Source organism: Artibeus jamaicensis, unplaced genomic scaffold (genome assembly GCF_021234435.1).
Source record: "Artibeus jamaicensis isolate MK-2021 breed Jamaican fruit bat unplaced genomic scaffold, CSHL_Jam_final contig_700, whole genome shotgun sequence".
Taxonomy (NCBI): domain Eukaryota; kingdom Metazoa; phylum Chordata; class Mammalia; order Chiroptera; family Phyllostomidae; genus Artibeus; species Artibeus jamaicensis.
The window spans coordinates 7625175-7648407 of record NW_026521930.1 but is presented as its reverse complement, the minus strand read 5'-3'; the positions used below and the strand labels follow the sequence as shown (position 1 = coordinate 7648407).

Here is a 23233-nt window from a genome sequence, read left to right as displayed (position 1 = left end):
GCAGGCAGCAGTTACCGCCAGCGCGCTGTTCGACCCTAGCCCCAGACTTGGGGGCAGTAGAAAGGCCAGGGCCACCACACAGCTCTTTTCAGACTGTCTTTGTAAGTGCTGCAAACTGGACGTGGAGAAGCACTCCCGAATTTCAGGCCTGCCCCGCCCCAGTGACAGAGCTGTGTGTCGGTGTGGCTGCCCGCACGGGCTTAGCCCCTTAGTCACAGAATCACGTACAGCAGTGATTTTCATCTTATGGCTCACGTGAACTAATGACTGAAATTCTGCAGCACACCAAATATATATATATTTTGCAGATGTGATAAAAAAAAAGGTATGGTTTTGGTGAACTCACACTGGACGGCGATTGTTGTGTTGTCTGTTGTCATTTTTGATTGGACGGTCTAGGGGAGGAGGGGTTGGCGCCCCTGACTCGGTCGGTAGTCGGGTGCTGCTCGTTTTAGAGATTCCCGGGCACAGCGCTGGAAATCGCTCATCCGTGGGGTCTGAAGCGTTCGGGTGGTGGAGGAGAGAACATGCCTTACTGGCATGCACACATGCTGAGACTGACAAGGTTTGGGGTTGAATCAGTTCTCATCCTGTTATTTGACAAGAACTGTAAAGCCAGGTGCCGGTAAAAACAATGGACGTGGTGTCCTGAAGCGGTGTGGGGCCTGCGGGGCCGCGGCGGCCCATGCCCTCCTGGCCTCGCACCTGCCGCGCTGCCCTCGCTCTGCACTGCAGCCCCCTTGCCGCTCCGCAGCGTGCCAAGGCCTGCCCACCTCAGGGCCACGGCGCCTGCTGACCCCTTGGCCTGGAGCACCCTCCCATCTGGGGGTTCTCAAGGCTCACTGCCTTGCGGTCTCTGCTCAGATGTCACCTTCCCTGGCCGAGTGTCTCAAATAGCGTCCTTCCCCTCCTGGCTTCTCGGGCCTTTTCCCTGCTTTGTCTTTGGTCCCAGCACTCATCACCACCTGCTGGTGCGTCCTGTGTGTGGCTGTTCAGTCCGTCTGTCTCTGTCCCGTGACTGAGGTGCGTGAGGACGGGGCGTGCCCGCCGAGCCCAGAGCACGGTGCCATTGCACAGTGTGCTGCGGGTCAAGAGCCCGTGTGCTGACGCCTTTGCCCTGCATGGATGAGTTTCCGCTGCAGCTCCCCTTGGGGCGAGCATATGTTTGCAGTTCAAGGTTTCTCAGTTCCAGCTCCAGTGTAGTTCAAGATCATGTCCTTTCGCTTCCTTTCACTCCTTTGTTCTGTCCCCTTCTCCTTTAGGGACCTGGTCTCTTTTTGCGCCATGTGAGGAAGGGCCCAGTGTGGCCCTCAGCTCCCTTTTCCATTTTCGTCACAACGAGGATCCCACCTCCCTCAGTCTACACCACCCCCCCCCGGCCTCCCGTTTGCTTTACCTTCTCACCCCCCTGCTGCGAGCAGCCCAGGTAGCTGGTAGGAAGGGCAAACAGGGAAGTCCACCCATTGCTGTTCACCGTCCAGGCCAGGCATCCACAGGCACACGTCCCTCCCGGGGACGCAGCTTGGACCGTGTTCCACCAGCCCTTGGGTTCTGTTGGTAATGTTTCTTAAAAACTAGAGTATGTTATGAACAAATTGAGGGGACTTCACATAAATTTCATATCTGAGCTTATCCTGAAAGAGCAAAATGGCAATGTGGCTGGTGCCACCTGGAGCTGGCTGCTGACCCTCGTTCACTGAGGCCCAGCCCCTCATTCAGTGTTAGCCACGAAGAGAGCCTGCTTCCGGGTGCACCCATGGCCCCTCTCCCGGCACCTGGTAGAACTGGGTAGCCCCCCATTTCAGCTTAGCTTTTCCATAGAAACCCATAGTTCCCCTTACCCAGCGCCTGGCGGTACTGGAAGCCAGCCCAAGGGAGCTGCTGATGCCATTCTCAAGGTTGCTATTTGAACTCTCATTCGGACACAGTGTTCCAGCAGAACATAGCGGAAGGGTCCAGTGCTCCAATAGGAATCTCTCTCTAATAGTCAGTGGCACTGGTTTCCTGAGGTCATGAGGGTGGAAGGGTGCTGTTTCCCAACACACTTTCTACCAGGCCATATGTATGTAAACGACCCCCCGAGAGCTCGCACCTGTGAATTCCCAGTTAGTTCGTTCAAGGCCAAGCGGTCTTTGACATCACTGTTAAATGATGCAGTCCAGTTGCCCATGTTGAACGCACACCTCCAGACTTCCCTCCCAACCTGACTTGTCTGTGTACGTGCTGGCTCAGCAGCTCCACTTTGATGCCTACACACCTGGGCCCAGCCGGTCCCAAACCAAGCCCCTGCTCTTTTCTTCTAAACCTGCTCCCTCCGCAGCCCCCTGTTCCACCAGAACAGTTCCATGGTCCCCTTCCTCAGGCCCCACGCGGAGTCATCCTGCGCTCCTCTCCTCCTTCCCAGCCACACCTGCCCTGTCAGGAGACCCTGCTGGCTGTCTTCGCGGTAGATGCAGGATCTGGCCACGCTCTGTGTCCCTCCCCTGCTGCTGCTGGGCCTCGCGGCACAACCGCCGAAGCCCCTGACTGGTCTCTCTGATTTCCCCCTCGCCCCCTGCAGTCGGTTCTCCACCCAGGCCAGATCAAGTCATCCCTTGCTCTAAATCCTTCAGCGGCTCCCCATTTTACTCAGAGACAATTTCACAGTGTCCTCCAAGCCCCTGATTGACCTTGCATCTCCATTCCCTCCTCTCGGCCTATCCCCCGCCCCCTCTGCTGCAGCCTGAGGCACCTCGCTGCTCCAGGGACACACCACAGGCTGCTCGCTTAGCCCTGGTCTGCTGACACCTGTACTGTTTATTCTTCCTCTGGCTATTGTCTCCCCAAAGTTGGGGCAACCCGATCTGCCCAACACTGCTATGTCCCCAGTGCCACGAGCAGAGCTCGGCAGAGTGGCACTCAGCAAATATTTGTTGAGATGAAGTTCAGTAGGTAGAAGCCTCTTTCTAGATCCCAGCAGAAACGTGTCGAGCAGTTCTATTTTCAAGTGGAGATTTTTTTTTTTTAGCATAGAAAGAATCCAGATTGTAAGGATGATTGTAAGGCAAATTCAAGGCATCGTATCATTTTACTGTAGATATTTTAGTTTGCTTTTCTCTGTACAGCCACATAGCACTCCACTGTTAGGTGGCTGTGCCATAATTCATTTTATTGAACCAGTCTAATTGGGTGCTTTTTGCATTTCACTTTATACTTTATAAAACCAACTTTCCACTATTAGGACTTCCAAAATCAACTGTACCTTTCCAATATTTTTATTCTTTTCTAAAAATATATTTTATTAAGTATGCTAATACATTTGTTCCATTTTTTCTCCCTTTCATTCCTCTCTGCCCTGCACCTCCCCTCCAACCAGCATTTCCCCCACCATGTTCATGGGTTGTACATATATGTTCTTTGGCTTCTCCATTTCCCATATGATTCTCAACCTCCCCCTGTCTATTTTGTACCTACCATTTATGCTTCTTACTCCCTGTACCTTTTCCCCATTCTCCACTCTCCCCCTCCCCATTGATAACCCTGCATGTGATCTCCATTTCTGTGATTCTGTTGCTCTTCTAGTTGTTTGCTTAGTTTGTTTTTGTTTTTGTTTTTAGGTTCAGCTGCTGACAGTTTTGAGTTTGTTGTCATTTTACTGTTCATAGTTTTGATCTTCTTTTTCTTAGATAAGTCCCTTTAACATTCCCTATAATAATGGCTTTGTGGTGATGAACTCCTTTAGCTTTATCTTGCCTGGGAAGCTCTTTATCTGCCCTTCCATTCTAAATGAAAGCTTTGCTGGATGGAGCAATCTTGGATGTAGGTCCTTGCCTTTCATGACTTTGAATACTTCTTTCCAGCCCCTTCTTGCCTGCAAGGTTTCTTTTGAGAAATCAGCTGATAGTCTTATGGAAACTCCTTTGTAGGTAATTGTCTCCTTTCCTCTTGCTGCTTTTAACATTCTCTCCTTCCCTTTAATCTTGGGTAATGTAATTATGATGTGCCTTGGTGTGTGCTTCCTTGGGTCCAATTTCTTTGGGACTCTCTGAGCTTCCTGGACTTCCTGGAGGTCTGTTTCCTTGGGGAAGTTCTTTATTATTTTTTTCAAATAAGTTTTCAATTTTTTTGCTCTTCCTCTTCTCCTTCTAGCATTTCTATGATTAGGATGTTGGAATGTTTAAAATTGTCCTGAAGGTTCCTAAACCTCTCCTCATTTTTTTGAATTCTTGTTTCTTCATTCTGTTCCAGTTGAATGTTTATTTCTTCCTTCTGGTCCAACCATTGATTTGAGTCCCAGTTTCCTTTCCGTCACTGTTGGTTCCCTGTACATTTTCCTTTATTTCACTTTCCATAGCTTTAACTTTCCCCCTTATTTTGTGACCACACTCAACCAGTTCTGTGAGCATGCTGATTACCAGTGTTTTGAACTGTGCATCTGATAGGTTGGCTATCTCTTCATCGCTTAGTTCTATTTTGGGAGCTTTGATCTGTTCTTTCATTTTGGCTGTATTTCTCTGTCTCAGCACACCTGTTACGCTGTAATGGGCAGTGCCTTAGATATTCACCAGGGCGGGCAACCCACGTGACTGCACCGCGACGCTGTCCGTGGGGGAGGGGTCCGAGAGGGAACAGTGCTGCTTGCCTGGCTCTCAGCCGGCTTTCAGGCACTTCCCCCACTACCCACAAGCAAATTGGGCCCTTCTGGTTCCTGGGTGGGTGGGTTTATATACGTTCTAGGAGCCTGTGGGTCTCTCCGCTGAATTCCTGTGAGGCTGGGAGTTTCTCACATCACTGCAACCCCCACAGGTTTTTACAGTCAGAGGTTTTGTGGCTTTATGTCCCCACACTGGAATGCTGGGTTTCGAGGTCTGTCTCACTCCCCAGTTGTTCCTCCTGGTTTATCCGCACGCAGATGTGGAACCTCCTGGTTCTATCTGTCCTAGCTGCCCATCTCTGCCCCACCTTCTGGTCTGAAGGAATGTTCCTTCTTTAACTGCTTGGTCAGACTTCCATATAGTCCGGTTTTCTGGCTATTCTGGTTGTTTTGTTTTTAAATTGGTGTTTCCTTCTTTTGGTTGTGTGAGGAGGCAGATTGTATCTACTATGCCTCCATCTTGGCTGGAAATCTGCAGTAATTTTTTTCTTAAATTGAGTAATTTCTTTGTAATTCTTGTTTTCCTTGATTAAAAACAATGAAAGCAAAAATATTTCAAAATATCCATTATTTTTCATGATGTATATTGTTTCTTATAGACGCTCTTTGGAGGGCTAATTTTTAATAACCTTTTAAAAATATTTTATTTATTTTTAGAGAGAGGGGAAGGGAAGGAAGGAGAAAGAGTGGGAGAGAAATATCAATGTATGGTTGCCCCTTATGTGTCCCCTGCTGGGAACTGGTCTGTAACCCAGGCATGTGCCCTGACTGGGAATTGAACCTCGATACTCTGGTTCACAGGCCCACACTCAATCCACTGAGCTATGCCAGCCAGGGCTTTAATAACTTTTAACTGACGCATTTTACACTCAAAGGGAAGCGGCACGGAGAGCCAGTGGCGCCCCCTGCTGCCTGCTCCCTGCTCTCCGGGTGTCAGCCTGTTTTCCCATCATCTCTGTGTCTGTTTTTTAATCACTTGGGATTTAAAAATTGTGTTGTTCCCCTTCGGCCCTGGACATTGCAGTATGTACGTTGCCCCTCTGTGTTCATGGGGGAGTGGTTCCAGGACCCCCGTAGGTACCAAAGCCCATGGGTGCTCAAGTCCCCTTTATAGGAGGACATAGTAATTGCATTTAATCGACGCACACCCTCCTGTACACTTAAACCATCTCTCAGGATTACTTGGAGTACCTAACACAACGAAAATGATACGTAAGGAGTTGTCATTCTGCCTCGTTTAGGGAATAATGATAAGAAAACAGTCTCTGCATGTTCCGTTCAGAGGCAGCTGTCATGGGCCTGACTAAGTAGCACAGGTGTGAGTCTGCAGGTGAGAACGGAGGGCTGACTGTGTCTCCTGAGAACAAGGGCTTTTGTTTTATATTGACACAGTCCCGTTAAGTTAGGGAATTTAGGGTATTGAGCATTCATGAAATACCATTACCTCAGCTACAGACTGTGTTCAGATTTCTCCCTTCACCACAGTAACGTTCTTACGGCTGGTTTTCCCGCCCACAGCCCAGTCCCGGGGTCGCTGCCATGTCCACGCCATGCCCGCCGGTCTCCTTTGGTCTGGAACGGCTCTCCAGAAGGCTTTTTTTGTCCTTCATAACCTTGACGTTTTGGGAGAGTACAAGCCAAATGGTTTATAGGTTGCTCCTCAGCTTGGGTCTGGCAGTTTTTAAGCTGCACTTTGAAAATGCAGTTTAAAGGGAGACCCCTGTCTCTGCCCCCAGGACCTGGAAGCCGGCGGGAGAGACCCCTATCGGCAGCACGGAAACCTGTGCCCCAGGCGGGGGACTGGCAGGAAGACGCATCGGCCGTGCTCAGAGCCATCCAGGTGGAGAACGAGGCCCTGCAGAGCTCGGGCCTGAGCAGGGCGGCCGAGCCCCCCGCCGCCGCCGAGCTGCAGGTGCAGGTACGTTTCTGGGCAGAGGGGAGGGACTGGGGAGGCCTCCACTGCTTGGGGACCAGGCAGTGTCTGAGCAGTGCTTGCACCGAGCATGCAGAGAGGCGAGAGTGACGTGGGAGGCGTCACCAACCTGCCAAAGCTTCCATTTCTTCCACCTTCTCATTTTTTGTTTACCGCAAAAAGCCCAAGCTAGACACTAATAAGCCTCCAATCTTTGCTGATTCCCTGAAAATCCTAACACATTAGACTAGGGCTGCACACTGTAAGTAAGAGAAAAAATGGAGTGAATGACAAGTTCTGGCTTCTCTGGGAAGATTTCATTCCCTGGAGCGTGAGCCAGACAGGCCTCTCCAGGAAGCCTCCGGGCCCTACAGGTGCCTAGTGCGTGCCTGCTGCCTCGGGCTTTGAGCAACGAACAGGACAGGAGGTGGGTGGAAGAGGCCCCTTCGTGCCGGAGGCCGTGGGTGCACCTCAGTGTACGAGGGACACGTCCTCTCTCAGAAGCGTGCGCCCTCGCTCAGCTGCTGAAACCTTTTGTCTTAGTTTGCCCCACTTGCTGCTCACAGCGACCCTCAAACAGGCAGGGCTGGTTTCATCGCCCCATGTTGTGGAGATGCCCAATGGCACCAGGGAAGCAAGGGGGCTTACTCAGGTCTTGTCTTTGGAGGGGGCATGGATCTGCCTGCCTGCAAGCCTAGGCCCTGCCCAGACCACCGGCCACTCACCGGGCTCTGTTGCGGCCTGTTCTTTGGAATATTCATCGAGTAGCACCTTTGTCCATTTCCCTGGAGCTTGGTCATTTGCCCTGACCATTCTGTCTGAATCTGGATATAGTTCCTGCGCCTCTTTGCCCTCATCTGTCAGGGAAGTGTATACAGTGGATGGCTTTGTTCAGACCTCAGATCATGTGATTTCATCATTCCAGGACATGGAGGGACCACCAGCAAAATCGTGGACCAGCCTGCTGAAGGAGGAAGAGGAGAGCCCTGAGGTCAGTGAAGGCCTGAGAGGAAGCACAGAGCCCCATGCCCGCAGCACCTGACGGTCCCCAGAGAGCTTTCCTCACATAACCGTGTGGGGATCACATGGCCCTCACTGTGCCCCCTGAGCGTGGCGGTCTGCCCACCTCGCAGGAGGGCAGGCCTGGCGAGCGTGGCTTACGCATGGCGGCGAGCGGAAGCCAGACACAGGCAGGCCTGCTGACTCCAGCTCCTTGTTACGTTTCTAGTTCCTGAGGAGACAACACCAAAAACGGATCTTTGTGTTCTGAACAAATAAGTTGTAGCTTATGGAGCTGGGTCAGTGAGGCCTGTCTCAGCAAGACTGCCCCAGCAAACCCACAGCTGCATTAACGCCGTGCCCAGGAATGTCTGGTCAGGTGGTGCTCCGATCTGTGCTGTGCGCTCAGAGTTCGGATCAGACTAGCCCCTGGCCTCGTGAAAGCTTGAAGACAATGAGCAAATAAAGCTGTAAATGAACACGTGACTTCAGAGAGATGACAATAGAAGTTGATCGGGCCCTGATGGTTGGGTGTCTGCAGGTTAATCCCCGGTCAGGGCACACGCCTGGGTTGCGTGTTTGGTCCCTGGTCATGGTGCCTGTGAGAGGCAACTGATTGATGTTTCTCTTTCACATCAATGTTTCTTTCCCTCTCTTACTCTCTCCCTTCTCCTTTATCTAAAAATAAATGAATAAAATTCATTTTTTAAAAGAACTTACTGGGTGGGTGGGAGGGTGGCTACTTCCTAGAGGGCGGTCCAGCAAGGCCCCCTGGGGGTCGAGCCCCTGGAGCTGAGACTGGCCTGTTGGGAAGGAGCCAGCCAGCCACAGGGAACAGCATTTTGGGTGGAAGGATCAGAGGAAAGGCTCCGAAGTGAGAGTGAAATGTTGGGTCCAGGAGCAGGAAGAAGGCTGACTCGTGGAGGGGGGGAAGGCAGAGGGCACCCGGCTGGGACCGGATGGCGGGCAGGCAGCACCACGGGCACCACGGTGGTTTTCTCTTTGTGTTTCTCTTCCTCGTTCAGTCACTTCCTGGTCGTCCGGAACTGCCCCTGCCTGGTATTTCTGGCAGGTCGGCGGTAGCACTACCCTGCCTGGGTCCCGGATTTCTGGGCCACCTGACCTCTGACTCGCAGTGCTCCCAACGACTGCAGTCAGTGCAGATGGAGGCAGAGTGCATTCCCAGTGTAGACTGGGAAGAGGGGAAGGGCAGAAGGGCCTAATGACGCGACCGGAGTTCTCCTGGGGTCCTGTTGCTTTGTAGCAAGCAAAACAGGGGTTGGGTTGAGATGGAGAAAGGTGTTGACGAGAAATTTTTTGTTTTTATTTTTAAGGGCCCTTGGATCTTAGGAGAGAGATTAAAGGTGCATGTTCTGAGGGAAGAAGAGGGAGAAAGGCACAAGTGTGTGTGTGTGTGTGTGTGTGTGTGTGTGTGTGTGTGTGTGTGTGAGAGAGAGAGAGAGAGAGAGAAATTTTTCAATAGCTCATTGAATCAGATCATTTCCTGGGACCCCCCCCGCCCCAGGTCGTAAGACACTGAGATCCATCTCTTTGCAAAGCTCCTGTGAAGGGATTCTAGGTCTCATGGGCCCCAGGCACATGCTGCCATTCTCATTCCTGTCCTGCTTCCTGCAGTCAGACAGTGAAGTATGTCCCCTTGACCATGGCTCTGCTGTGTCTTGGGCTAGGAGTGTCACCTCAGACATCTGTTTAATAAGCTTTTCCGTCCTCAGTGGCGTCCCATCGCCATGGTGACCAGCACGCAGGAGCCATCCAGGGCAGCAGGGGGAGCCAGAGCCGTCAGTGAAGCCATTGACAGAATCGGCCTCTTGGGGAGCAGGTACTTACCGGGCGCACTTGAAAACAAAAATGAGAAACCTGTGGCAGTGCCGCCGCAAGGACCTCAGGGTTTCTTTGCTTGTCCTGTGTTACTCCCTACCATTCAAAGCTGCTCCTCTGGACTGTGGTCTCCTTCACTCCCACTCTGGCCCAAAAATGCAAAATTGACTTGATTTCTCTCAGGCAAATGTCTCTTTGCTTGTTCAGCTCAGTCCAGCCTGAGCTTGTAAAACTCTGACCTGTTCAAAGGTTTCCACTGATGTGTCCCACTCAGAAGGTGGTGGCAACCTTGTTCCCAGGCCTGGGGCGGGGGTGAGGGGCTGGTGGTCCAAAGCAGCATCCTTTGGCTTTCTTTGTCTCTGTTAACATGTGTTCAAATGTAGCATTCTGTTCCATTAACATGCAGCATCAGTTACTGGAACTGTCAAGTTTTATTATCAGAATGAAGGCTTTCCTCTAGTCTTCAGGCAAAATTATCTACAGAAAGCAGCGCCAGGCTGAGCCCATGCTGCCCAGCTTGCAGCAGCCCACGGCCACCCCCCGGGCCACCGAGCAGCTCCTGCTCACTGTGGACTGTGCAGAGCGCCCATGCTCAGCGGGGGCAGGAGGGGCGCGCGGCCTGACCGGCTCCCGTGGGTGTGTTTGCAGACGACACTCTGCCGGGCGTGGAACGTCTCTGACCTACAGACGAGAGGGGCAGAGTGGTGTGCAGGCCAGGGGTGGGACCAGATAGCGAATACTGTAGGCTTTCACTTGTTGTGTCTTTGTCTTAACCACCTTTTGAGGAGTAAAAACCATACTTAGCTGGCAGGCCATACAAAAACAGGTCGCAGGCTGCCTTTGACCTGCAGGCTCTACTTTGTCAACCCCTGCTGGAGACTCTCAGCGGTTGTCACTAAGCTTAGGCTGGCCATCTTGCCCCTGGTGGCTTCTTCACTTTAGCTCTGATTTCATCATTGCTTTCGCAATTATTTATTTATAAAGGGAGGAAAACACCTGGTGTGAACCTTTGAACTGTGTGTAGGGTGAGTGTAGTTGACCCTTGAACAACCCAGTGCAGGTTCACTTATGTGTGGATTTTTTAAAATCCTCACCTGGGGACATTCTTTCCATTGATGTTTTAGAGAGAGAGCAAGGGAGAGAGAGAAGCACAGATGCGAGAAGCATCAATCAGTCGCCTCCCGTACGCGCCCAGACTGGGGCCAAGCCTGCAGCCTTTCAGTTACAGGGCGACTCTCCGACCAGCTGAGCCACGCCGGTCAGGGCACAGATATTTTTCAATAAATATACAGCAGCTGTCCATATCCCTGGGTTTCGCATCTGTGGATTCAGCCAGCTGCAGATGGGAAGCAGGATTTCTGATCCAGGGCTGGGAGTCCATGATGCAGGGGGCCAACTGCACGCACGGTCCTACCCCGTTCTGCACGAGGGACTTGAGCACCCCGGATCCAGTGTCACACTGATATTGAGGGGCTGTCGTTGAGTTTTGGGGAGTCAAAAGTTACATGCAAATTCTCACACTGTGACATCTGTCTGAGGAAGGGAAGTGGCTGTGATGCCTGGGGTGGGAATGTTCTCCATTGGCACCATTCGTTACCACCTGTTTGCTAAAACGTGTCACATTTCAGACAACAGCAGAAGCTTCTGAGAGTCCTCCAGGCCATCGAAAGTGACTCTACCCATGTCAGTCGGGTGGCTTCACCAACCGAGGGGCACATGCTGGACCCAGAGGTGAGAACCTTGACTTCCAGGGATTTCCAAATGCCTTCAGTGTCTCAGGGGGAAGCTGAGGTTGGAAAGGCCCCTCGGTGCAATCATTTCTGTCTGATGGGGTTGCTCCGATGGCAGTTACCTTAGCAGCTTTCTGCCGAGTCTCCCCCCCCCCCAGCACACAGACATACATGTGGTGGAGCAAGAAGTTTCAGCGGAGGGAAGCCGTCCACACAAGAGGAAATATAGGTAGCATGTGAGCCCACAGGAAAATCAAGAAATGCAAATTAGAGCGACCCGCATGTCCCATGGGCCGAGCTAATAAATTGCTTTGGTGTTGACCTCTCGTGCTGGCAAGGTCACAGCGAAGCTGGCAGTCTGGCCCTGCTGACAGCAATGTAAGTGGGTGGAATGCTCTTAAAAAGCAGAAAGGCTGGAACTAGGAAGAGCCTTAGAAATGCTTGTGTCTTCCAGCCCAATAATCCCTCTTCCTCACCCCAAGGAAATCGCTCAACAGAAATAAGAGGCTGTAGACACAAAGGTGTCTGCTGCTGAATTATTGAAAGTAGAGAAAAATGAGGAAAAAACCCAGAAATAACACAAATGTCTCATAATAATGGTGGTAATCAGGAAAGTATGATATATCGGCACAATGCAATAGGATAAAAGGACGGGAGCCGTCGTGACGGAGATTACGCAGATAGAAAATGTTATGGCTACAAGGAAACTGCATGCAGGAGGTGACGTCAGTCTCTGTCTAGTCCACAGGATCGCGATGGCTGTGCAGGGCAGGGCCCTGTGAGCGTGCTGACGGGGCCGGGACACACGCCGCAGAAGGAAGGGGCTCCAGGGGCTGGGCGGCTGGGGGATGCTTCTTTCATGTCGGGAGGTGTGTGCCCCGCATATCCCTCTTGCCCTTTCCTGTGCCCGAGCCTCTCTTATTCAGTAGAGGGGCTGCCAGTCTCATGAGTGGCCATTGGGGACCTAACATGAAGCCTGTCCAAAGCCACATGTAAGACTCATGGCAGCAGAAAGAGCGCAGCACCAGCCCAGACTGGTTTTGGCGTTGGGTCCGGCATCATCACTGAAGGGTTGTGTGGCCCTAGATAAGTGTCCTATGCTGTCTGGTCTTGGGAGTGTGTGGCTGTCAAACTGAGTGAATAATCCACAGCCCACAGGCCGCCCTGAGACTGGACCAGGAAAGGCCTAGGGGAGAGAGCAGTTCAACACCTGGTCCACATGAGCTCAAAGTTCGCCATCTGGAAAATCTGGAAGAATCAGAGCTTAGTTCCCTTCCGCGTGGAAGTTTCTTTCTTAGCTTTGACGATCCTAAATGTGGTGGAACTTTAGTCATGTGCAAACCAGTCTGGACTGATTGAATCTTGTTATAGGAGATAGAAAACTTAAGGCAAACTGATTTACACAATAGAGAGAAGAAAAATGACAGAGCCCTGTAATAAATGCCACAGGTGGGACCAGGTGGGGTCCATCCAGCAGCTCACACTGAGTCTCCACGGTGTCGGCTGTGCCCCTGAGCTCCCTCCCCACCACCGTGCCCAGGCCCAGGTCTTGCCCTGTGACCCCCTCAGTAGGTGGAGTGTCCTATCATGTCCTCTCACCCCAGACCCCACACTCAGGAGAGAAGAGCAGTGTCCCCCTCACCCGCCACCCCTGACAGATCTGATGCTGGACCACATACCTGTCACCGAACCACTGCCTCTGGTGGTCCGGGGGGCAAGACACAGCGATTCCCTAGGCCAGTCAGGCTTCTCCCAGGGTGAGAAAGGGTTCGTCCTGAACCCTGTGGCTGAGCAGAGAGAAGGGGTAGCTTCTGCAAAGGAGAAGCAGGTGGTCCTGGTAAGAGAGTAGCACTGAGTCAGGGACCAGGGCGGCCCAACCAAGTTCTCCTGAGACGCCCTCGGGGACCTAAATTGAGCGATTCAGAAGCAGGAGTAGGTATGGAGTTGCGACACTGACAAGTTGTGACACCTTCTCAGTTAATAGACCCTTCAGCTTCTTCATTTAGAAACTCCGCTGTGGGAATTTGCACATTTTAGATTGCACTAGGTGTGAGATCCAGCAAGGCAGCCCCCCCCCCCATCTGGCCCTCCCCTGCAGCCAGCCGCTGCCTGGACGCAGGCCCTGCACAGGTGGATGACGCTGTGGGTCTGCGGGCTGGCTAATAAAAACAAGCCCTGGGTTCCTTCTGGGAGCTGGGAGCTGACCTCCCTCCCTCCCCATCCCCATCGGGTGGCAATCACGGCTCCTCCACACGCATGCTGAGAGCCAGAGCACGTGTCTCTGGCTATTAATTAAAAAACTAAGTAGGGAACATTTGCTGTTCATTTGCTCAGCTCCCTGCTCACAGAACCATTGCAGATTTCTAGTGCTAATTAACAGAGGGCATGTGCAAGCAGGGAATGTGTCTTTTTTATGAGTGACCAGTCCGTGCATGCAACCAGCCCTGCGGTCGGGGCCCAGGGGCCTGAGGAGCCGCTCCCCGGAGTGGCCATTTCCTGATGTCATGCATGCAGCCTCTCAGACCCGATAGCCTGCCCATGAAGGAGGCAGGCATCAGAACCAGGGAAGGAATGAAACGGGAGGAAGCGGGCCCTTGCCGCGTGCACACAGGGCCTGGCCACGGCACAGGGGCTGCGCCGTGCACACGTCTCAGTCTCTGAGACGCGATGGTCAGAGGGGTGGTGCCGCCCCGTGTTCCTCAACTGACCGCAGGTGTCAAGCGACCTGTCCAGGGCCTCGTGTTACCTGCTGTGTCCTTCTGCTGGGCCTGCCATGAAAACACACCCAACAGATTGATTTTCTCACGTTTCTGGAGACTGTGAGTCCAAGGCGAAGGTGTTGGGATGCGTGGTTTCCCCCAAGGCCTCCCTCCGCGGCTTGCAGATGGCCGCCTCCTCGCGTGCCCTCACGTGGCCTCCTCCCTGTGCGTGCACGGCCCCGGTGTCCTTCAGGGGTCCACGTTTCCTCTTACGGGGACCGTGGTCAGAGTGGACGAGGGCCCACTCCAATGGCCTCGTTTTAAGTTAATTAGTTTTAAAGGCCCTATCTCCAAATGCACTTACATTTTGGGGTAGTGGGGTTAGGGCTTCTGTATGCAAGTTTTTTGGAGGCAACACAATTCAGCCATAACATCTGCCCAATCCAGCAGAAGTCATGACATGCCTACATGACATGAACACTTGGTAGAGGGCAAGAGACACGCGTGATGTTCAGACTGAGTCGGATGCCTTTTACACCTTTTTTGTTATTTGTAACCTTTTGCAGGAAACCTTAAGTGCCAGAGCACACATCAGCTGTGTTTCAGATCTTTGCAAATAGGAGCTCATTCAGTCCTCGCGGTAACGGTCTGCACTGGGCGCTCTTCTTGTCCTCGCCGTGCACGTGGGGGAGCCAGGGCGCCGCGGGGCACGCGCCTGCTGCTCAGTGGGGGAGCTGGAGGCGTCCTGTCTGCGTTAACCCGTTGGCGTTATGCTTCTCTGCCTTAAGGACAAGTTGAGAATGAAAGCAGAAGAGATGAAAGACGCCATCTATGTGACGATGGAAATCCTGTCCACCTGGGGCAGCGCGTCGTGGGTGGGCCTCACAGAGGTCGAGTTCTTTGACCTGGACAACACGAAGCTTTATGTGTCACCTCATGACGTGGACGTTCGTAACACGGACACGCCGGGGGACCTGGGCCTCCTGGTCAACAGGAACCTGTCGGTAAGTGGAGGTGGCACTGGAGTGAGTCTTGGTCTTGTGTTTCAGTGTGTTGTCTCTGCCCGTGATTAGTCCGTGACAAAGGCGTGGGTGTGGGGAGGGGAGGGAGAGTGCGATCTTCCGGTCCTTCACGTGGGCCAGGTGCGGGGGGCCTGAGGACAGGGAGCAGACAGAGACTCCGAACGTCGCCCCAGGCTCTTTCCCAGATCCCTGCTCTATGGGTTTTTCTTAGGAGAGGGAGACAAGAAGGAGCCGACTCACCCCTTCTCTTCATCTCACCGTCTCCCCCAGTTATCACCAAACGTGGGACCTCGGGTGTCGTCGAGGTCAACACCCCCTTGTTGTAGGTGGAGAGGCACAGGCTTTGAGAAGGGCCTAGGCTTGGCCGAGGCCGCGCAGTCGGAGGTGGTGGGGTGGAGTGCCCATCTTGCAGCCTGGCCCAGGGCCCGTGCTCACAGCCCTCAGGGTCCCGCTCCCTAGGGCACGGAGTGCACCCCCGACAGATGTAGAATGTTCCTTTCCTTTAAATATTGAGCAGGGTTCAAAGAAAAAGCACTGGCTTTTTCTCTTCCTGCCACTGCAAGTTGGACACGAGAGACTGTGAGCTGACCCAGGACACAGCACCGGCAGCACTGTGTTCACTGCACTGTGCCCAGCACCCTTCGTCCCCAGAGGGCCCGGGAGACGGGGCACAGGTTGCCTCTGGAGAAACAAATTATCTCCAGATTCAGTGCAACCCCACCCGAATTCCAGCTGCCTTTTTTGTGGAAATTGACAAGCTGATCCTAAAATGCATGTGGAAACTCAAGTCACCCAGAATAGCCAAAACAGCATTGGAGAAGAAGAGCAAAGCTGGAGGGCTCGCACTTTCCAACTTCAAATCCAACTACCAAGTTACGGTGATTGAGATTGTGTGGTCCTGGCGTGGTGCTGGGTGTGAGCCAGTGGAATAGAATGAGACTCAGAGATGAGCACACACATCTGTAGTCAACTGGCTTTCAAAGGGCGGCCGAGACCATTCGATGAGGTGGGAATGGTTTTTCCAAAGAATGGTGTTGGGACGACTGGATTTCCATGTGTGAAAGACTGAGGTTGGGCCGCTGCCTCACACCATGTACAAAAACTGACTCAAATGGCCTTAAATATAAGAGCTGAAACTATGAAACTCTTAGGAGAAACATAAGTATAAATATTCATAGCCTTGGATTTGTCAATGGAGCCTTAGATATGACACTGAAGAAGAAGCAACAGCAGCAACAAAGTAGATAAATCAGAGTACCGCGTGAAAATTAAAGACATTTTTGCTTCAAAGGATACTGTTAAGAAAGTGAAAAGACAACCTATAACATGGGGGAAAGTATTAGCAAATTACATATCTGGTAAGAGTCCGGCACCCAGAATATGTAAAGAAAAGAACTCAAATTGAACGATGAAAAGATGACAACCTAATCAAAATATGACCAGAGAGGACTGTGAACAGACGCTTGTCCGCAGGAGATACACTAGTAGCCCGCAAGCAGGAGGGAAGATGCCCATCGTTATCAGCCGTCAGGGAACGCAAATCAAAACCACAAACACACATCCCTTCACACTCACTAGGACGGCTCTAACCTCGCAGGACAAAACAACACGTGTAGGTGAGCATGTGGGGACATCGGACCCTCCCGCCTTGCTGGTGAGAATGTGAAGTGTAGCCACTGAACGAGGTCGTGTGGCAGCTCCTCAGAAAGTTAAGGTAGAGCCGCCACACGACCCGGCAAGCCCACTCCGAGACGCACCTGCCCACGAGACTGGAAACACGTTCCCACGGAAACCTGTACACAGGTGCTCACTGCAGCGCTGCGCGCGGGCGCCGGTGGGCGGGGACAGCCCAGATGTCCACTGCACCGCTGTTCAGCCGCAAGGCAGGAGAGAGGGTCCGCCACAGTCCACAGGCGGACGGGCCTCGGAAACGTGACGCTCGATGACAGAAGCCGGGCCAGAAGGCCAAGCATGTGCTTCCGTGCGTAGGGAGCATCCAGAATAGAGAAATCCACAGGGACAGAAAGCGGACTGGTGGCCGCCATGGGCTGGGGGAGACGGGAGCGTGGGGTGACTGTCTTTGGGTGACAACATCTGCCAGAAAGGGGCAGTGGTGACGGTCGCACAACCTCGTGAAAGCTAAAACTACTGATTGTGCACTTTAGAATGGTGATCCCGTCTATGTGACTTGTATCTCGACTTTTAAAAAAAAGCACAGAAAAGTCCCGCGTGCCCTTGCCCAGCTTCCCCAGTGACGGCACCCTCCTCACCATGGTGCGTCATCAGACCGGGAGACCGCGGTCGGTGTGACGGGCAGACACGCACTTCTGTGCGGCGTGGCAGGTTCTTCGCGGCTCTGTCGCGTGTGTGCTTGTGTACCCACCACCGCCAGTGAGGTGCAGCGCGACTCAGCCCCGCAGAGCGGCCCCTGCAGGTCTTCATCGTCACGTCTCCCGTTTCCGCCCTGGGATCGTGACCACTGGGCCGCTCTCTACCCTTCCGTTGTTTCAAGATGCTGTGTAAGTGGAATCAGTAATGTTCACTCAGCCTAATGCCCTTGACATCCACCCAGAGTGTCGTTTATTTCATTCCTTTTTTATTGCAGTGATTTATTAGGTTGGGCTGCTTGTGAAGGCCGTCTGGCAGCCCCCGCGGGCAGTGGGCCTGTGTTAGGTTGTCGCTGGGAGAGAAGAGCCCCTTCGACAGGAGTTAGGAAGGCGCCTCCTCAGGGAGGTGTTCCCTGACCACCCATTCGAAAGTAGCCCTTCCATTGGCCATTAATAGTTCTCTCTCATTTTTGTCATCAAATTCTTCCCTGCTTGATTTTTTTTTCTTGATGTTGGTACTTGCTTGCCCCCCATACTGGCACAGAGCTGGGACCCTTGGGCACCGAGGTACATCCTCAGTGCCTGCTGCACAGTGGACTCAGGGTTTGCTGGGCGCGTGCACGGCGGATCCATCCGAGCGTCTCTCAGCCCCTGGCCCCTGCCTCGGTGCACGTGGTCCGCTCCTCAGACCACGGGCCCTGATGTTTCTCAGTGGAGGTGATTTCCTCTGGCCTCCGGGACCTGCTTTGCCTCCCGTGCAGCAGGCACAGACAGGTGGGCAAGAGCCAGTGTGACAGAGAGGACCCCAGCTCCCTTGTCCTGGCGGGGTCCCTCTGAGGCACTTCCCACAGTGGCTCCCCGCCAGGCGGGGGTGGAGCTGCAGGCGCCCACAGGAGCGGCTAGTTCGGCACACTCTGTATGGGCCGCCTTTCCCCTCCCTCTCCCTTCCACGCCTGACTCCTGTTTGCTTTGCTGTCTGAATAAACTCCTTCCACTAGACCCCTTGCCTTGGGGTCTGCTTTTGGGGAATCCAGACTAAGACATAATGAAGTAATCAATTGAAAACCTAGGCCCCGCCGGGCAGCTCAGTTGGTTAGAGCACCGTCCAGATACGCCAAGGTTGTGGGTTCCACCTCAGGTCAGGGCACACACAAGAATCAACCAACGAATGCATAAATCAGCGGCGCAACAAACTGACGTTTCTCTCCACCCCCCGCCACCTCCCACCTCCCCCAAAAACCCAGACACAAATTCTCACCCCACCACTTTGGCAGACCACACCCCTTGCAGCGCCCCGGTCCCCTTCCTGTGACACCGGTGTCGCAGTGGACTCGGCCCCCAGGGCTGTGGGAGAGCAGGGGCAGCTTGAAGGTGCTGGCCCGGCCCCTGGGGGTGTGCCCAGCACGTCTGGCTTCAGTCCCCAGCAGCTTCCCATCAGTGCCCGCCTCTCAGAGACTCTGTGGAAAGAAACATCAGAGGCTCAGCTGCTAATGAGGCCTTGAGTTCTCCGCCGATCCGTGTTCTTCGACTTTGAGCATCACGATCCCCACTTTGCCCTCCTGTGATTCCTTCTGCTGACAGGAATGTGAAGGGAAATCGGTTACGGCCTCTCGCCAGCGTCCGAGGGTCAGCCTCCAGTCTGCCTTTTCGAGTGTCCACAGTGACCCAGTTTAGGCCCCAGCTCAGTGAAGGAGTGAGACTCACCCGCTGGACTCTGAGATGTGTTATCTGGAGCCCTCACAGCTGCCCAGAGCACTGGAAGTTCTCGCAGAGCTTGTGGTACTTGCCAGAATAAGTCAGAACCCCTTGAACTCATTTCTCCCCCTTAACAAAAGTAGCCCCCCATCCCTGAAAGACACTATTTTCACTGGAACAAGCCACCTTTGTCCTTCCCTGCAGCTGGAGCCTGGGCCTCCATCTCCTGGGGGCCCGTGAAACCCCAGAGTTCGCCAATCTCCTCCTTCCCTGGCTCTGTCCTTTAGCAGGCGTGGCCCTGGCGACAGGAGTCTGTTGACACTTTCTCAAATACAGGGCAACACTCTTATTTAATAAAAGGGATGACTTTAGCCAGTATCAGAGATGTGGTGGCTGCTCATTGGTACATGGGACTTGTAACTGTTCAGCCCCTAAACAGAGCCCCTCGTCTCAGATGCCTGCAAGGGTCAGGCAGAGGCAAAGTGAGGGAAGTGAGATGGGGGTAAACAGTGGGGAGTGTTGGGGACTGGGGTACCAGAGAGCACCCCCTCTGGACATCAGGGACTCTAAGCTGCCACCTGCGGCTTCCAAGTTTGCCAAGAAGCCAGGAACCCAGCTGGGAGGAACGAACTTCTCTCCATCTTTAAGTGTTGGCACCAAACTTGCCTCCCCCCCAACCCCAAGAACACTCAGGAGCCAAACAAAATACTTGTGCAGGCCAGATTCAGTTTATAGTCTCTCCTAGTTTCAATGGGAGGACAGATATTAGGAGGCAAGTTTCACTTTTCCATTTATTTATTCATTCAGCAAGTGTTGTTTGGCATTGATCATGTGCCAAGGAATTGTGCTGAATGCTGAGGGTTCTAGAATGAATGTGCCTTGGCCACTTCCCTTAAAGAGCTCACCACCGAGTTTGGGGGCAGTGATGTGGACCCGAAAACAGGTGCCTGTGGGACACTGAGGGGCGTGCTAACCTCAGGCATCGGGAGGAGGTGCAGGCGCACCTGGGGGGGAGGGCAGCTCTGTCAAGGGAAGGGGGGGACAGTGGGGACCACAGCATCTTGGGCTGAATTTCCCAGGGTGAGGACAGGAAGAGCGTTGCACCAGAGCCCAGCCTGTGCGAAGGTGCAGAGACCAAGCCAGTGTAGGCATGTGCGGGAGCAGCTGAGAGCTCGGTCTGGTCGGGCAGGAAGCAGAGGCACCAGCGACGGGAGGGGCAGTGAGAGCTGAGAGAGGTCCCCTGATCTGGCTTTTCTGTCTGCATCCAGAAGCACTCGTGACACAATTTTGGTGGTGTGAACAAGAATGACAGCAATTGCTCTCCACCCCTCTGGCCTTGAGATGCTGCCCCTAGTGGCCTCGGCAGCCGGCAGCCTGGCTGGTGGTCTGGAGAAGGATGGATGACTCTTGGGGCTCAGGGCGGGGGGCTCTGTCCTGGCAAACACCTGAGTCAGTTTGTATCTTTTTTTATTTCAAAATGTAACAGGGTTTAACAAAAGAGAATGAAAAATTCTGTTACCAGGTTTATCAGACAGGGCAAGCAGTGGCTCTTTTCCTGTCCTTCCCTCTAGTGCCCCTCTCCCGCCCCCCCCCACTCCCCTGCTTTCCTCAAAGCCAATTTAAATAAAGCCCGCTGCGTTTAAATTCAGTCTAGATGGTGGAGCTGAAGGGCCCCACTGGCGGCTTCAGGTCTGGGAAGAGGGTCAGTCCAGAGGGAGCGACATTCAAGAGCTCCCCCCACTACCCCCGGATACGTGGAGAAGGGGGCCCGGCTGCCTGCCCTCAGCCCTCTCTGGGTTTTTATCGGGGAGGGAGGCGCTGCTGGCGAGCTCTGGGGAGGGAAGAAGTGTGCTGACCACTTCCCTCTCTCGCTGGTGTTTCAGAGCAAGCAAGACCCCTCCCTGTGGACGTGCCCCTTCCACCCACCACTCCAGCTCTTTTTTGTTCTCCGCAACACAAGACTGCTGCCTGCCTTTGGTTTGGCCAAGGTCAAGGTTTGGAATTACTGGACGGCTGATGGCGTGAGTACCGGGCCCTGATTCCTCCCTGGGCATTTGACTGATGGAAGCACTTAGTACTACCCAGTAGCCTGAAAGTGCAGAAGGGAATACCAGGGGACCCTGCTGGGTGAGAACAAGTGCCTGCTGGGGATCCCGCAGGGCCACTAGGAGCACAGCAGAGTCTCCACTTGGTGTTTGGGAGGTATAATCAGGCCATGCGTTGGAGGGACTGGAAAAATACTGAGGCTCAGTTTTAGCAGAGAAGGAAATCGATGCCCAGAGAGGTTATGTGACATGCCCCAAGTCGCACAGCCAGAAAGCATCAGAGTAAAAACCTGAACCCTGGCAGGGGGATTCCAGGCCCCCCACTGACCCAGAGCCTCTCCGACTGTGACCCACGGTGCCATAGTCTGACACGGATCTCACTACGACGCAGGCCCTCATCCTGTGGCCCGAGGGCAGCGCCCACAGTTCTGCGTGCCCGCCCCACGTCCGCCCTGCGTCCTCTCCCTTTTCACTGCCTGTGCTTCATGTGTCTGCACGTGCATGTACCCCTCCCGACATTTATTACCGGGCACATGCCTGTGGATGTAGGCTTTCATGGTCATCCCGAGGGCTCTGGTGTAAGAGACAGCCCGTACCCTAGAGATGCCCTTGTCTAAAGGCCGGCTGATGGGTAAACATAAAGGATAATGCAGTGTGATAAAGACCCCGATAGAGTGAACCCAGAGTACCAGGAGTTTCAAACAGAAGCCCCTGGGACTCAGTCGGGAACTCAGTGGGTGAGGAGGGACAGGATCCCTCAGCCTACTTTCTTTGCTCTCTTCGGACAGACGTGGGGATGACAATTGTTCTACCTTCCTTTCCAGTCTGCAATGAGGGAAGTGATAGGACAAGCACTTGGCCTCAGTACTGTTAGAGGGACACCAGGGCACGGTGGGGAGAGTGGCAGACTGGCAAACTCAGGCAGCTTTGAGCTTCAGCCACCGGTGTCCATGCAGGGATGCCAGCCAAGCACGGCTGGCTCTTCCCACCATTCCCAGGGGGCTGGGAACCTGGATTTTGCTATGACCCTTTCTGGTTTGTGGATTACAGTAGCTAATTTAAATTCTTTTGCAAGTACCATGCAGTTCAAACTGAACTCACCTTTGGGCCCGAGCTGGCCTGCCCCAGGCTGTAACCCCTCAGGTGCGGTGGAGAGGACCTGCCTCTGGCTGGGAGAGGTCCGGGAAGGCACCTGAGAGCACAGGACTGAGCTCTTCACTAACCTCCACGGCAGTTGCACCTTCAGTCCCGGGCCCCTCCCAGCTGGCTCAACTCAGAATGCCACCAGGCTGGCATTCCTGAAAAACCCAGATGGCTGCCTTCCCAGGAAGCCAGCCTGACCCTGGCACTGCTTCTGGGCCTCATGAGTATGGCCCACCACCCTGTACTAGGGGTGACGCCTGCCGGACGGTGCCGTGGGCCTCCTGGGAGCAGGGCCCGCGGCGTCTCCACCACTGCTCCGCTCAGAGCAGAAACGCGTGGCTGTTGAGTGGATGGACCTGTTCCTCCCCCAGTAGTGGATAAGCAGTTGTCATGCCCTTTTCGATGTCCAGGTGAGAGACAAAGAGCGCTAGGGTGCTCACACAAGGTCCCCAGCAGGTCAGAGGCTGATGGGGACCTGCCAGCAGAGTCAGGGCTCCCCACTGCTCGCTGTCCTCCCTCCCTCCTGCGGGTTCGCCCCCCAGCAGCCGGCTACCCCATAAACAACTATCTGCAAGGCTCAGGGGATCCGGAGGTAATGGGGCTCATTCCCACACTGTGCTGCTCAGAGAGGTAACAAAAAGCTCTCTCTGATTTCTATTTTTGAGGTTTTAAAAATACCTAAAGTTAAAATTTAAGAGCAGTCCAAGCCGCTGGAATAAGGGAGTGCGTTTCCGTGAGTCTCTCTCCCGTTCTCCACGGGTGGGGCCTTGGCACGCTGGGGGACCCCCGACCCCGAACGCAGCCCCAGCCCTGCACAGCCACAGCGCACACCGAGTGTCCCATGCTGTGCCCTTCCGTGCCCGAGTCCCCTGGTGCTTCCTGGAAGGCGGTCCCAGCGTCTTCGGTACTGGGCGGTGGAACAGTGGTGGCCGCCCAGGCCCCACCCTGGAGCTGGGCCCTGGCGTTGAATGTGTATCTCGGGCCAAGAAAAGCAGCTTTTCTGTGCTGGTTTACAGAGGAGATACGTACGCGTCATACGTTTTGGCCCAGGCCTCCTCCTCCTCTGACCCGCACTCAGCCTTCCCTGTGTGCTGAGAATAAACAGAGGAGAAGGACATCGGGGTGTCGCTGTGGGTGCGAGGAGGGGCCGCTGGCCTTGGGTACCTGAAGCTCGAGGCCTCTGCACACT

The 23233-nt window shown here is 53.9% G+C and overlaps 1 protein-coding gene across 4 annotated transcripts in view; it reads left to right on the top strand.

Moving 5' to 3' along the window:
* Positions 1–23233, top strand: part of KATNIP (katanin interacting protein) — a 194420-nt gene that overhangs the window by 123817 nt on the left and 47370 nt on the right. For all 4 annotated transcript variants that reach the window (XM_053671630.1, XM_053671629.1, XM_037140018.2 and 1 more), the window contains 6 exons: positions 6370–6551; positions 7471–7536; positions 9278–9384; positions 11012–11114; positions 14601–14816; positions 20740–20877. In XM_053671630.1, the coding sequence (XP_053527605.1) occupies positions 6370–6551; positions 7471–7536; positions 9278–9384; positions 11012–11114; positions 14601–14816; positions 20740–20877 (812 nt within the window). The remainder of the gene's footprint in view (positions 1–6369; positions 6552–7470; positions 7537–9277; positions 9385–11011; positions 11115–14600; positions 14817–20739; positions 20878–23233) is intronic.